The 14,398-nt window shown below is 50.3% G+C and overlaps 1 protein-coding gene across 1 annotated transcript in view; it reads left to right on the top strand.

Annotated features, from left to right (window-relative positions):
• The first annotated feature begins 11,658 nt into the window (after positions 1 to 11,658).
• EGLN3 (egl-9 family hypoxia inducible factor 3) overlaps positions 11,659 to 14,398 on the top strand; it is a 31,481-nt gene continuing 28,741 nt past the window's right edge. Inside the window, exon 1 of the mRNA XM_037394407.1 lies at positions 11,659 to 12,395. Within this exon, the coding sequence (XP_037250304.1) occupies positions 12,039 to 12,395 (357 nt within the window). The 5' untranslated portion in view covers positions 11,659 to 12,038. The remainder of the gene's footprint in view (positions 12,396 to 14,398) is intronic.

Here is a 14,398-nt window from a genome sequence, read left to right as displayed (position 1 = left end):
GGAACCTTGCTTTGGCCACAAGATGAGCTGTAGGAACATTGGCTTGTCTACCAAATTAATGCTTTAAATGTATGTGAATTAAATCATAAAAAACCCAACCCAAACAGCATTTTTAAATAAATGCTGATCCTCTTTGGTTAAAATATTTTTCACTCCTTTTGCTTTTATAACTAATTAGGCCAGACAGTTATCCCACAAGGTCTTTCTCCATTAAACCCCCTTAACTATCAGTGACGTCACCATATTGTGGCTGCAACACACAGACTCCTTTTCAGTTTTCCCATAGGACATCGTAAACCACAATAAAAAATAATTTCAACAACTCTTATGAGAAAAGATATCAACACTATCTTTTTTTTCCCCCCAATACTTAAAATTCTTTAAAGAGTCTGTTTTTCCTACACACTACATGAAATTTTGGGTTTTCTTTTCTGCATTGCCTTCTGAAAGGTTTGCTGGGGAAATATACTACTCACTACTTGGAACAGCAAAGTATGTTTGAAAAAGCAAATTTTAATTACAAGTGCAGTTTTTCTGCTGAGCTGCATGTGGTTTGTGAAAGGTGATGTCATTTGGCCAGCAAAGAGACTGGGAGCCCCATGTCAGAGATGGTAAAGCTGTGTCCACCCTATTCAAACACCAGGACAAGGACCTTGACGTTTAAGAGGAATAATGTAGTATTTGCCCAACGTGACCTGAAAGCTGTGCAAGTGTGATTGATAGCTACTGTAAACTCTGCTGTTAATTTTAAACTTATGATAATTACCTAATAACATTGATTTTTGTTGCTGTTATGTGGCCAGATAGCTTGCTGTCAACTGTTGAGTCAGAAAAAAGTTAAAAGAAGGCAAAAACTGCTTATCAGAAAATCAGAAATCTGAGCAAGAGGTAGCCACCCAGAAGATCCTCAGAAGTGCATGAGTATCAAGATCTTAATTAAGATATATTTACAAAAAAAAAGCAAGTCATATTTTAAGTTGAACAAAGTGTATGAGTTCTGCCATGAGTATGTTTGGAACTGTGTACAAACTCCTGACTGTAGTTTTATTTTAAGGCTGGCACTGCAACTATTTATATGTGTAAATTATTAATTTTATAACTTGATATGAACATGTATTTTACATTTTATGCACTCAAAGTAATAGGCAGTACTTGCTCAGAGTAACATCTGGCAAGAATCCTACAAAATAGATGAGTTTTATTAGAAACATTAATTTAGGAGAGGAAAACAAATCTTTGATACAAGTTTTATTAACAAACCATTCAGAAGAGAATTTAGGGAACAGTACTTTCATGGTTCTGCATTAGGAGGAAAAATTGCTTTAATTAGATATGGTAAGTGATCAATTCTGCATGCTACGATTAGGAGGACAGCTCTAGTAATTATATATACAGTAACGTGTCCAAGTCCATGAACATCTGTTCCTAATCATCAAACTCAGAATTTAGAAAAAGCTTACATTTATATTCATTTTGAATCACACAAACCCAAATCCAAAATATCTTGTTGTGATCTTTATGCAATAATGTCCACTCGATTTTTAATAAAATAAAAAAATAGCAAAGTATATGCCATATTTTAATTAATATAACCAAAAAAATATTTATGATACAGATTACAATTTAGGTAGGCAGAGGTACCACATTATTTATGGCCTGGCTATACACAACATGTATAATCATTATTTGTTAGATTTTTTTTTTGACAGAATAATCATAAAATCATAGAATGGTTTGGTTGGAAGGAAATCTTAAAGACCATCTAGTTCCAACCCCCTGCCATGGGCAGGGACATCTTCCACTAGATCAGGTTGCTCCCAGCCCCATCCAGCCTGGCCTTGAGCACTGCCAGGGATGGGGAACCCACAGCTGCTCTGGGCAACCTGTGCCAGTGTCTCACCACCCTCACTGTAAAGAATTTGTTCCTAACATCTGATCTAAATCTACCTTCTTTCAGCTGAAAGCCATTGCCCTATCGCTACATGCCCTTGTAAAAACTCCCTCTCCAGCTTTCTTATAAGCCCCCTTTAGGTACTGGCAGGCTGCTATAGGGTCACCTCGGAGCCCTCTCTTCTCCAGGCTGAAGAACCCCGACTCTCTCAGCCTGTCTTCATAGGAGAGGTGCTCCAGCCCCCTGATCATCTTCATGGCCCTTCTCTGAACTCGTTCCAACAGGTCCATGTCCTTTTGTTGAGGGCCCCAGAGCTGAATGCGGTACTGCAGGTGGGGTCTCACGAGAGTGGAGTAGAGGGGCAGAATCACCTCCCTTGACCTGCTGGTCACGCTTCTTCTGATGCAGTCCAGATTAAGGTTGGCTTTCTGGGCTGCAAGCTCACATTGCCAGGTCATGTTGAGCTTCTTGTCAACCAATGCCCCCAAGTTCTTCTCCTCAGGGCTGCTCCAAATCCATTCTCCACCCAGCCTGTATTTGTGCTTGGGATTGCCCTGACCCATGTGCAGCGCTTTGTACTTGGCCTCGTTGAACTTCATGAGGTTTGCACGGCCCCACCTCTCAAGGCTGTCAAGGTCCCTCTGGATGGTGTCCCTTCCCTCCAGTGTGTCAGCTGCACCACACAGCTTGGTGTCGTCAGCAAGTTGCTGAGGGTGCACCCAGTCCCAGTGCCCATGCTGCTGACAAAGATGTTAAACAGCGCCTGTCCCAGTACCGACCCCTGAGGAATGCCACTCGTCACTGGTCTCCACTTGGACATCGAAACATTGACCGCAACTCTTTGAGTTGAGCCAATTCCTTACCCACTGAGTGGTCCATCCATGAAACCCATGTCTCCAATTTAGAGACAGGGATGTCAGGTGGGATAGTGTTCAAATGCTCTACACAAGTCCAGGTAGATGACGCCAGTTGTTTTTTCTGTGCCCACAAACACTGTAACCCTGTTGTAGAAGGCCACCACATTTGTCAGGCACAATTTGCCCTGAGTGAAGCCATGTTGGCTGCCACCAATCACGTCCTTATTTTCCATGTCCCTCAGCATAGTTTCCTGGACGATCTGCTCCATGATCTTGCTGGGCACAGAGGTGAGACTGTCTGGCCTGTAGTCTCCTGGGTCTTCCTTTTTTCCCTTTTTAAAAACGGGGGTTCTGTTTCCCCTTTTCCAGGCAGTGAGAACTTCACCAAACTGCCATGACTCCTCAAATATGATGGACAGTGGCTTAGCCACTTCATCCGTCAGTTCCCTCAGGATCCGCGGATGCATCTCACCATGTCCCATGGACTTGAGCACATTCAGGTTCCTTAGATTGTCTTGAACCTGATCTCCTCCTAAGAGGGTGGTTCTTTATTCTCCCAGTCCCTGCCTTTGCCTTCTGCAGCTTAGGTGGTGTGGCTGGTGCGCTTGCTGGTGAAGACCAAGGCAAAAAAGTAATTGAGTACCTTAGCCTTCTCCATATCCCAGGTAACGAGATCTGCCATTTCCTTCCAGAGAGGGGCCAGCTTTCCCCTAATCTTCCTTTCACCACCGAGGTATCCATAGAAGCTTTTCTTGTTGCCCTTGACATCCCTGGCCAGATATAATTTCATCAGGGCTTTAGGTTTCCTAACCTGATCCCTGGTTGCTCTGACAATTTCTCTGTATTCCCTGCAGGCTACTTGTTGTTGCTTCTACCTTCTGTAAGGCTTTCTTTCTGTGTTTGAGTTTCTCCAGGAGTTCCTTGTTCATCTGTGCATTTCATGGTCACTGCAGCCTAGGCTGCCCTTGAGCTTCACATTGCCCACCAGCCTCTCCTTGTTGGTGAGAACAAGGTCCAGCATAGCACCCCTCCTTGTTGGCTCCTCTGTCACTTGGAGAAGGAAGTTACTATCAACACATTCCAGGAACCACCTGGATTGCTTATGCCCTGCTGTGTTGTCTTTCCAACAGATATCAGGGTCGTTGAAGTCCCCCATGAGGACCAGGGCTTTTGAATGTGAGGCTGCTCCTTTCTGTCTATAGAGGGCCTCATCTGCTCGGTCTTCCTGGTTGGGTGGCCTGCAGCAGACCCCCACTACAATGTCACCTGTTCCTGCCCTCGCTTTAATCCTGACCCATAAGCTCTTTCCATCCCCAGGTGGAGCTCCATGCAATCCATCCATCTGGTCATTGACATAAAGGGCAACACCCCCTCCTCATCTCCCCCTGCCTGCCCTTCTTAAAAAGCCTGTATCCTTCCATTCCAACACTCCAGCCATAGAAGCCATCCCACCAAGTCTCCATGATGCCAATAAGATCACAGCCCTGCAGGTGTGCGTGCATCTCTAACTCCTCCTGCTCATTTCTCATGCTACGTGTGTTGATTTTGCACAGAGGCATTTAAGTTGGGCCCCCGATGAAGCTGACTTACTGGCTGGAGTGGCTGGAACTCCTCTGTGCTGCTTTTCAGGTGTTCTGCTGATGTGTGATTCCTCTCCAGGCTCTGGGAAGCTCTTGCTGGCACTGGCATCAAACTGGTAAGAGTGGGATGGATTGAAGTTCCTCTCCCCTGGCAACTTTAATTTAAAACCCTCTTCACCAGCTTGGCAAGCCTATGACTGAAGATGCTCTTCCTCTTCCCTGACAGATGGACCCCATCAGCCCCCAGCAGACCAGGTTTCTCAAAGCGAGTCCCACAGGCTGCATAGCCCAAACCCCTGGTTGTGACACCAGCCCTGTAACAATTTGTAGATTCACCAGATTCAACTGGTCCTTTCAAACCCCTTCCCTCTGGCTGGGAGGACTGATGAAAAAACTGCCTGTGCTCCAGAGTCCCTTACCGCCACTCCCAGGGCTCTGTGAGCCTTCTTGATGCTCCTCGGGCTGCTCCTGACTGTATCACTGGTGCCCACGTGAAACAGCAGCAGCAGGTAATAGTGGACTGCAGGAGGCTTGGTAGTCTCTGAGTGACGTATTGGTCAGAGAGATGTAACAAGAGACAGAATTCTTAAAAAAACCCCAAACAAACATAAAATCCACCAACAAAGAAAAAACAGAACAACAAACTAACCTGGACACCTCTGTTATCTCACTGACATTTCAGCAGGACAGTAAGTGCTAAAAGCCAACTGTAATCATCAGTACCAGCTAGAGATTTCCCAGAAATGAAGTTTGCCTGTACTGACAATTGCACAGTGGAGGCTTTAATTACAAACCCCAGATGATAAACTATTGCTCATTCATTGACTAACAGAACTGAAAAAGTAGAAAGTCTGATCCCTAAACTGTCCATTCCATCCCCAAAGAGCCCTTTTTTTTTTTTTTTTTTGAGAAAGGGGATTTTTGTTTACATCATATATTTATTGTTTTCCTTAGAAGCTGTGGGAGAATTAGAAATGTGAAAAATCAGCAGCTGCAAACCAGGAGGGAAGATATTTTAAACACTTTACCTCTTGCTTTCCTCCTCTTCACCTCTATTGACGCTAAATGACCAGTTAATGTCTTTGAGGAAGAAAAGACATAGGAAAGATTTCGAAGCCTGGTCTTTTCAGTAGAAATCTCTTTAATGTTAAGAACTTTGATTTCTGGTTAGGGCTCTCTGACTTGACATCCTTGGCAATGCAGCTAACTCGGTTATGGCTTCAGTCTTCCGATCGGTGGATTATTGCTTTCCTAGACAGATTCCCTATTGTATTACAGTGCACCATTTGGGGCAGACTTATTTCTCTGTTGTCAGGATTTACTGTTTAATCCCAGAAACACTGAGATACACCTGGTAGCAAAGGATATGGTTTCTGGGAAGGAATATCTATTTTTAAAAGGTAATCATAATGGTATCTATGGTAATTTTCTATGTAATTTCAAATGTAAGTAGTGCCTTAGATGTAGTTCTTACCACTCCATATCAAAAGGGTAAGACAAACCCCTCTGAAACATGGAACCGTATATATGGATGTCTGTACGGTGAGATACCTAAAAGGGATGTTAGCAATTTAAATATCATTGAATCTTTGTTTTACAAAAATACTACGCTAGCAAAGTTTACTGCTTTCCCTTGTTTGCACTATTTACTTATGCCGTGACCCGGCAGGCTTCCCGCCTGCTACTCAGAGCAGGGAATCCACTTCAGCAGTTATGGGCCTGGGCGGCACAAACACATACTAGGACTCACAGAGTGATTAATACGAGTACTTTAATAAACACCATAAATCAATGCCCGCAAGCAAACCACCATCCTTATTAATATAATGCAGGCAGTGATCATATGTTGATCATCTTTGATAGGATTATAATAAGCAACACACAGAAAGGTAGGAAAAATAGACTACGGAGCTGATTAAAACTTCACAGTAAGCTACAAGCAAAAGAAAGTAAATAGACATACGACCTGCTCAGAGGGAAAGTGCAGTGTGGGGATGGTAGGGAATCTCAGGTGGGCTGAGAGGGCACTCCATCGAGTGCTCGCTGAGTCAAGATTTTATACCCTTGCAGTCCCGTAGACTTTTCCTATGGATAATTTCGATAAGCAAGACTTTTTTATCAATTTAGACAGAACACAAGTGTTAACAACACTGGATGTGTGCTCCCCCTGCCCTGATAGACAGTTTTTATCTCTTGGGTTTTGTTCCCTTTGCAGAGGGTGTGAGTGAGGCAGTGTTATCACATATGCACAGTGGGCATCGAGCCTCAGAAAGAAGTGACCCAGCCTACGCCCCGTCCTGCTCCTTTCTTACAGCTCCAATGGCAGCTCCCTTCTTCAGCACACTTATTTTTTGTTTTTCCCAAACAGCAGCCTGAACCTTACAGCTGATAGCCATAAAATTAACTGCCAAGTGCTATATTGTCAGACTGTGCATTAATTGGGTGTACCATGCAACTTCGACTGTTCTACTTGCATTTTGCTCACTGGCTAACTCCCTGCAGGATGGTTTTGAATACCCCACAGCTCTTCAAACAGCTGACAGCTTGCCACAAACATCCATTCCTCCAGGAGAGATGCATGACAGGCCAGTAAAAGCTGCAAGCTTACAGTTCTGCATATCTCAGGGACTGCTAGAAGAAGATAGGGGCACTAAATCCCATCAGCTGGGAATCTCACTTCCAAAGGGCTATTTGTACACCTAGAAAGCTGCAGAAAGATTTTGAGAAAACACTCAGTTGTCACTGATTCTAGCTGAGCTCCCATAGTGCTAACAATGTCTTGGCTTTTCCCAAGACTAGGATTTGGAAGATAGTTACTGGTGCATCGGTTAGCGCGTGTTCACAGCCTACTACAGATGAGGCAATCTTTGGTAGATGTTAAGCCGAGTCAAAGCCTACCCTGAAGTTTTATCACACATTAACTGACTCTGAACCCCAGCGAAGAAAAGATGCCAGTGAGGGCTGAGGTATCAAATTGTTCATCCCTGCCCAAAGGGGTCAGTCCCGGTGGTCCCCATCCTTTCAGTGGATCTCATGGGACTTGACCCGAGGCGATTCAACTCCCTGACCTGGCAGACAGTGACTGGTCACTGTTTTGCTCAGGATTGCTTTTCTGCCACCTTAGCAGATGGGATTGGCCATGGAGGAGTCCAAAGTGTGCCAAAGCAAGTGCAAAGAGGGGTGTGGGGGAAGAGGCGCTGAGCGAGTTGCTAGATCAGCTCAAGCTGTGACACGTACTTTTGCCCTCACACCTGCTTTCAGTATGACATAATATGACAAAGGTGCTGACAAAGGAGTTCTGGCAAGTCTCACTGTTGTTGTCGGAGGAGACACCACACCAAAACATGGCTGCTCCGCCAGGAGCTGCTCCCTGCACAGCAGCAGAGGAACAGGTGCCAATGCCCCAACCGCTTCTGTGTAGAACTGAGCCCCCACTGAAGGTGGGTTTGAGGCTCTGAGCTTTGCACTTTTGAAGTGGCTGAGATACAAACCCCACGTGTTCCCTTCTGTCAGCCCTGCGGAGGAGAGGCTGAAACCTGCAGCAGAGGGCTGGGAAGGGCAGGTGGGGTTGGTGGCCACTCAAGCAGTCACAGCAAGGTGTGCTGGTGTGTCATCCCTGTAAAAACACCGCCTGTCCCTCCGCCAGAGGGGTTGTCTAACCATACCAATGTTGTCAGAAAACTTCCTTCCGTAGGCAGGGCTTCAATTATTGTCTTACTAGATCTTGTGACACCAGCTCTACAAATCACATTATGAGCTTTAAAAAATACTATTTTTCAGTTTCTCGCTGCTACAAAGAATACACTTTCCTTCTTCCCTTTCTCTCGCTGGGGCCTTTGCAGTTGGGCTCTTGGCACTGAAGCAGTCTGGCTTTCCAAAAGGAAAAATTTGAAAACAAGATTCAAAATATTTAAAACTCACTGCCCTGAAGAAGTGTGAAGTGGTTCATCCGTAAACTCCACTGTCAAAATAAGTGTGTTACTGTGTAATAAGGTATCCAGGCTTTACTGACACTCATCAATTATTCTCATCCTCTGAAACAAACCTTCTTAAAATCATTCTGCCAGCATGCTAATGTCCTGGTTTAGTCTACTGAACTCTACTAATATGTACCACGGAGGCAGGTGGAAACAACAGGTATAGAGGACTCCAAAGTTTTGCAAATGAGATTCTAGAATGGAAAAGAAGAAAATATAGAATTAATTTTAGAAGGGAAAAGAAAAGTTTCTACAGTGCAAGAATAAACAGAGCTTTACATGGCAGAGGGATAGCTCATATATAATTGAATGATGTAGGATTTTTAATTAAAATGTGGTGACGTGACGCCTTTCATGGCTGTGATACACAGTAAACAAACTTTGTGCCTGTCCAAAGGTACAGGTGACATTGTGAGTTTCCTTATTTCACACCTTCATGCCTTTATTTGTGACCTGTGCAACACCCGTATTGTACGTGCTGCGTGATAGCTCTTGTCTGGGGAGCTGTGGAGTGGTCACAAGTGCTTGGGAAGGTTCAATGTCTGTTCCTGCTGCGCCTCTTCTGTTCCTCTGGGTGGTCCTTGTGCAGGATACTATACGTTGAGGAGTGCTTTGCCCCTTTATGGGCCATGACTTAGCTTGGGAGTTACTACAGTTGCAGCCCAGCACCTCTCTGCTCAGCATTGGTGCCCCTAAGGGGAATGAGAGAGCTCTTGCAGAGTGCCTGTGGGCTAGGCAGGAATTTGCCCTTCCTTGGCAATGAGGAAGGGGTGTGATAGAGATTGTGACCGCTTAGGTTACCAGCATAATGGCATGGAGATTGGTGCAACCTGTATGTGTGCTGAAAAGAGTTTCCAATCTAAGCAGTCACAATATCACACACCTTCATCATCATCACACTTCCCACAAAAGGCAGGGGCAAACAGATGAAGTAAAATAGCACAAGTAAATAAAAATAATTACAATCGCTACTTTTTGGGCTTGTTTATCCTGGTGTTTTATCTTGCTGTGGAAAAGTAATGTGGCTGACTGCTACTGCAAACGCTGGCTGTGAAAAACACATCCTGCTTCGAGGGAACAAGCACACTGTCCACCAAAAAACCCAATTTGCCAACAAAGGGCAGTGGATGCCCTCCTGAGGAAAACATGACTTATCAATGCTTGTGGAATAGAAGTATTTACAACACTGTGAACATCACTCTGCAAGCGGGGCTGTGGACTCAGCTTTCTTAGACAATCTCCAACCCTGTACTGTGGCTTTTCTGATGCAGATCTGCCTAACTCATTATTTCAATCTCTCAAAAGGAAAGAAATAGAGCTGTAATGACCAGATTAAGGTACAGCCAGAAGATATCCCTCTGAGCCCTTGACTTGTCAAAGTGGCAGGATTACCCTCGATAAAAAGGCTGGATGTTCAGGGTCTATAAGGAACTTGACTCTGGCACAGGACCATGTGCACGCATGTACATGTAAACAAGAAGGGGGGAGGAGGGGGAATCCAAGAAAAATCAGTGGATTTTGGCACATTATGGCTTTTACCTGACAGAAATGCGTGAACAGTACAACAGTGCAGCAACAGTGTTTCCTAATGCATCCAAATTTCATGACATTGACATTTTGCCGTTGAATTAATCTTGCACCCCTTGCTGATTATTATAGCTGCTCTTAGCTTACCATGCCTGACTGATTTTTCAGATAAGCATTAAGCGATTAATAACATTCAGAACTGTATCTTATTAATTATAACCACACTTTAATGTGAAGTGTGTACCTAAATCAAATAAAGTCCTTTGACAATCCGTATCTGACCACATATGAATTTATCTGATGTAAAAGTATTGCTTGGCTTGTGATGGAGCTGTCAGGGGGTGACTTTAGAGGACTAGACCTGCGCTGAGTGTGACGCACCCGGGGGCAGATACCGCTGGGTTCAAGGACAACAAGCGTGGGGGTACGTGACCCGCTTCTGCGTGTGCCAGCCCCTGGAGCTTGCAGCTCAGGCAGCATTGGCAACGCGGGCTGCTTGTGATCCCGGTGGGATTTGTGGCTTGAAGGGGAAGCAAATGACCAGCGTGGATTTGCACTTTTTGGGGGTGAGATGTGCTGGGTTCCAGCAGAAATGCCTGTAAGGCCGGTGCCGCGTTCTGCCGTGCCCACTGTGCCACAGCGCCGGCCCCCGTCGCACGGCCTGGCCGTGGGTGAGCGGCCACTCGTGGGCACGTCCCCCCGGGGACACGGGGGGAACACGCAGCCCGCGCCCGGCGGGGGTCTCGGGGCGCAGCGGTGGCGGTGCTGGACCGGGGGGGTGCGGGGCTGCGCGGGCGGTGCGTGCGGGTCAGCGCAGGTCGCCGCCGTGCGAGTGGATGCCCCGCTGGCGCGGGCGGCCGCGGGGGGGCGGAATTAGTGTGTGTAGGGGGTGATGTCGGTGAGTTCAGTGACAGCGAGCTGGGCAGGGACGCCTTGTCCCGCCAGGTTTGCAGCCCGGCCTGGCCTCAGGCGGCGTCTCTGCGCGGCGTGCCCCGGCGCTACCCCTGCGTTCTGCGGAGGCTTCGCGTGTCTGCGCCGCAAATCCGGCGCGCAGTGCGCAGCTGGGGAGTTATCCGCTCTTTGCTCTTCCTGACGCGTTTCTAACGGCACCCGTGCAGTTCGGCCGGGCTGGGGCTTGGCGGCCGCGGCGGCGGCTGCGCCAGGAGAGGCGCGTTTCCCCTCGGACGCGGGGGACGGAGCCCGCCGCGGCGTGGGACGGGCTGTCCCGCGTGGCACCGAGTCCCCGACAGCCCGGGAGGGGCCTCCCGCCGGCGGAGCCAGGCACCCCGGCGGGCCCGCTGGGGGTGAATCGTTCAGGGGGGCTGCTGGTGCATAAGCCTTGTCAGAACCAGCGCATTCCTCGCCCAGAAGAGCGGTACCTGCCGCCAGCGCAGTGCTTCCGTCTGGTGCCGGAGCGGCGGGAGGCGGTGTAAGGGGCGGCGGGAGAGCGCCGGGGGGAGCCCATTTACAAACGTCGCTTGGGCCCACGGCGGAGCGGGGCGAGGCGAGGCGAGGCGAGGCGAGGCGGGGCACCGGTGCCCCCGGTCCGGCTGCGGGACGGGGCGGCGGGGCCGGGCGGGGAAGGCGGCGGGGCCCGCCGACATGCGAGGGGAGAATTCCTCAATGGCGCTGGCCACGCCCGCTCCCCGGCGAGGCGGGGCCGTAGACCACACCCTCCAGGCGCACGTGCGGGAGCCCCCGCCGCTTGTTCCTCGCGGGCTGGCCACGCCCCGCGCTGGCCGATTGGCTGTCGGGGCGGGGGTGGGCGGGGCGGGGGCAGGGCGAGGCGCGCCGGGCGGGCTCCACCCACGTGCGCCGGGGCCGCGCGAGCGGGCGGCGGGGCGAGCACACATCCCGCACGTAGCCGGCGCATTAATCAGCGCGAGGCCATCTGCCGCCGCCGTCCATAAATCGGGCGGGGCTCCCGCGCGGCCCTGGGGGTCCCGGCGCTGCGCGGGCGGCGGCATCAGGAGCGGTATCAGGAGCGGCAGCAGCAGCTGCAGCAGCAGCAGCAGCGCGGGGTTCCGGCGGCACCGCCGCCCTCAGCAACGCCGGGCCGGGGAGCCCAGCCCGCCGCGGCGAAAGTTTTGCCTCACCTGGCCCCGCGCGGCGGCGGAGCCCCTGCCCGGCTCGGCCTGGAGCCGGCGGGCATCGCCTCCCGACGCGGGCGCCGGCGGGGCAGCGGTGCGGCCGTCCCCGCCGCGCCATGCCGCTGGGGCACATCATGAGGCTGGACCTGGAGAGAATCGCCCTGGAGTACGTGGTGCCCTGCTTGCACGACATCGGCTTCTGCTACCTGGACAACTTCCTGGGGGAGGTGGTGGGGGACTGCGTGCTGGAGCGGGTGAAGCGGATGCACCGCGACGGGGAGCTGGCCGACGGGCAGCTGGCCGGCCCCAGCCGCGGCGTCGCCAAGCGGCACCTCCGCGGCGACCAGATCAAGTGGATCGGGGGCACAGAGGAGGGCTGCGAGGCCATCAACTTCCTCCTCACGCTGATAGACCGGCTGGTGATGTACTGCGGGAGCCGGCTCGGCAAGTACTACGTGAAGGAGCGATCCAAGGTAAGGGGCCGCGGGGCCCCGGCCTGCCTGCCGGCACCGGCTGCCTCCCGCCTCGCAGCCGCCCGTGGGACCCGGCAGAAAGTTTCCGCGGGCGCCCGCCCACCTCGCGTCCGCGGCCCCGGCAGCCCCGCCGGGCTTGCCCCGCCGCTCCGCTCCCGGTGGCGGGGAGCTGCCCCGGGGACGCCCGCGGCGGGCAGCCGCTCGGTAGACCGTGCCGCCGGCGGCCGTGTGCGGAGAGCTCGCTATAACCGCGGCCGCGGGGCTGCTCCGCCGGTGCCGGCAGCGCTCCGAGGCGGCACGCCGCCGTGCTGGGTCTCCGCCGGCCTCCCCGCCTACCGGCCGCTGGCCGGGCCCTTGCCCGTAGCCCCGTGTGCTACCAGGGATGACTTCGCAGGCGTCCCGGGAGCTCCCGACGGCACCCCGGTTCCCGGCCGTGGGGCCGGAGCCCGGCTGCGCCCCGCGGCTGGCTGCGGAGTAGGGGGGGCCGCTGCGGCGGGGCGAGCCCCGGCGGGGAAGCCAGGCCTTGGCCTTGGCCGTGACCGCCCTTCAGGGGATCGTTTCGGGTGGCGGGGAGAGCTCCCCACCCGCTCCCCGCACACCCGCGGGCTCGGACCCGCCGACCCGGCCGCTTGCGCCCATTGACAGCGTTTGCCAAAACAGTTTCGATGGTCAACTCCTGCCAGCGTCCTACGGCTGCAGAGGTGATCGGTGCTGCCGGGGTTGGGCGTGCAGCACAAAGTAAGGGATGCTCGGTTTGAGCACGGCAAACTTTTTTTTTTGTGTGTGTGTGAAGCGTGGAGCTGTTTTTTCTAGGCTGTATTGCTCATAAATGGAGAGGACACTTGTATTATAGGTTTCTGTCCCAGTGAAGTTTATTTGCACTTGTAATGTCATTACTTCAGTTTGGGACGACTTGGCTTTTCTTTCCTTGTCTGTTTTGTGGCGGCAAAGCAGACTGGTTTGGAATTGAGTTTGCCTCATTGTCCTGAATGCTAAAAATGTCCCCGCTTCTTTATTTCTGACTTATAAATTCTATAATATGTAGCACATTTTCAAAGCATTCACTGCTTTAGAGCTATGCCAGGAATGATAAAACTTTTTTTTCAAATAATTACAGAAGTGAAAAGTCAGGCATTTCTTGTGGTCCTAACTTGTACTGAACTAAGGGGATGTGTGAGTCGTACTGAGATATCTCCCCCCCACTCCCCTTCCCCCCAAAACAAAGGAAACAATATGGTGATATTTACCAGTTGCTTGGGAACACCTTAAAACCTGTGCATGCAGCCCCCCCCCCCCCCCTCCCAGTAGTGGGAATAATAAAAGGTTGAAACATTGCTCCTGGGCTGAGGATCTACTGATCATCAATTCAGTTAAAGCTTGGGTAGATCTGGTTTAAAATGTGGGTAGACTGGATTTCACTTATTCCTGCTGGGAGCCTGGTGTTGGGAGGTATAAATAACCATTCTGCTCTGGCATGGCTTTAAGGTCATCCTAGTTCTTTCTTTGGATGACTTCTGTTTGCCTGATTACTGCTGGAACTGCATTGCTGCATTGCATTGCAGATGACCTTGGGGAGGGAAACAGGGGCTTACATTAAAGCTGGCCTGGAGTAAAAGGAGGCTGTCCCCTGCTTTTACAAGGTATTTGAAGAAAGAGTCAACTGGATGGGTGAAGGCTGTTGGCACCAGCTGGGAAGAAGGGTCTTTTGGAGGGTGACCTTGCAGTGTATAGATGACTTTAAAAACTGAGTTATGGTGTTCTTGCAGTCATTTTTGTACAAATAGTAATAACAGACAAGACAGAACTTGTTTTATAAGTTAGATACCAAGCTACTTGCTACAAAGACTTTTGGCCCTTGTCTTCAGCGTGGAAGACGTCAGATTCTAGATAGCACATGGAACAACAGTTCAGGCCTGAAAGGCACTTGGTATTATTTGTAAAACTAAACGCAGAGAAATTTCCATCATAAATTAATAGTAATCAATGCCTTTATTATAATAAGT

Source organism: Falco rusticolus, chromosome 7 (genome assembly GCF_015220075.1).
Source record: "Falco rusticolus isolate bFalRus1 chromosome 7, bFalRus1.pri, whole genome shotgun sequence".
NCBI lineage: Eukaryota > Metazoa > Chordata > Aves > Falconiformes > Falconidae > Falco > Falco rusticolus.
This window is presented reverse-complemented; position numbering and strand designations above follow the sequence as displayed.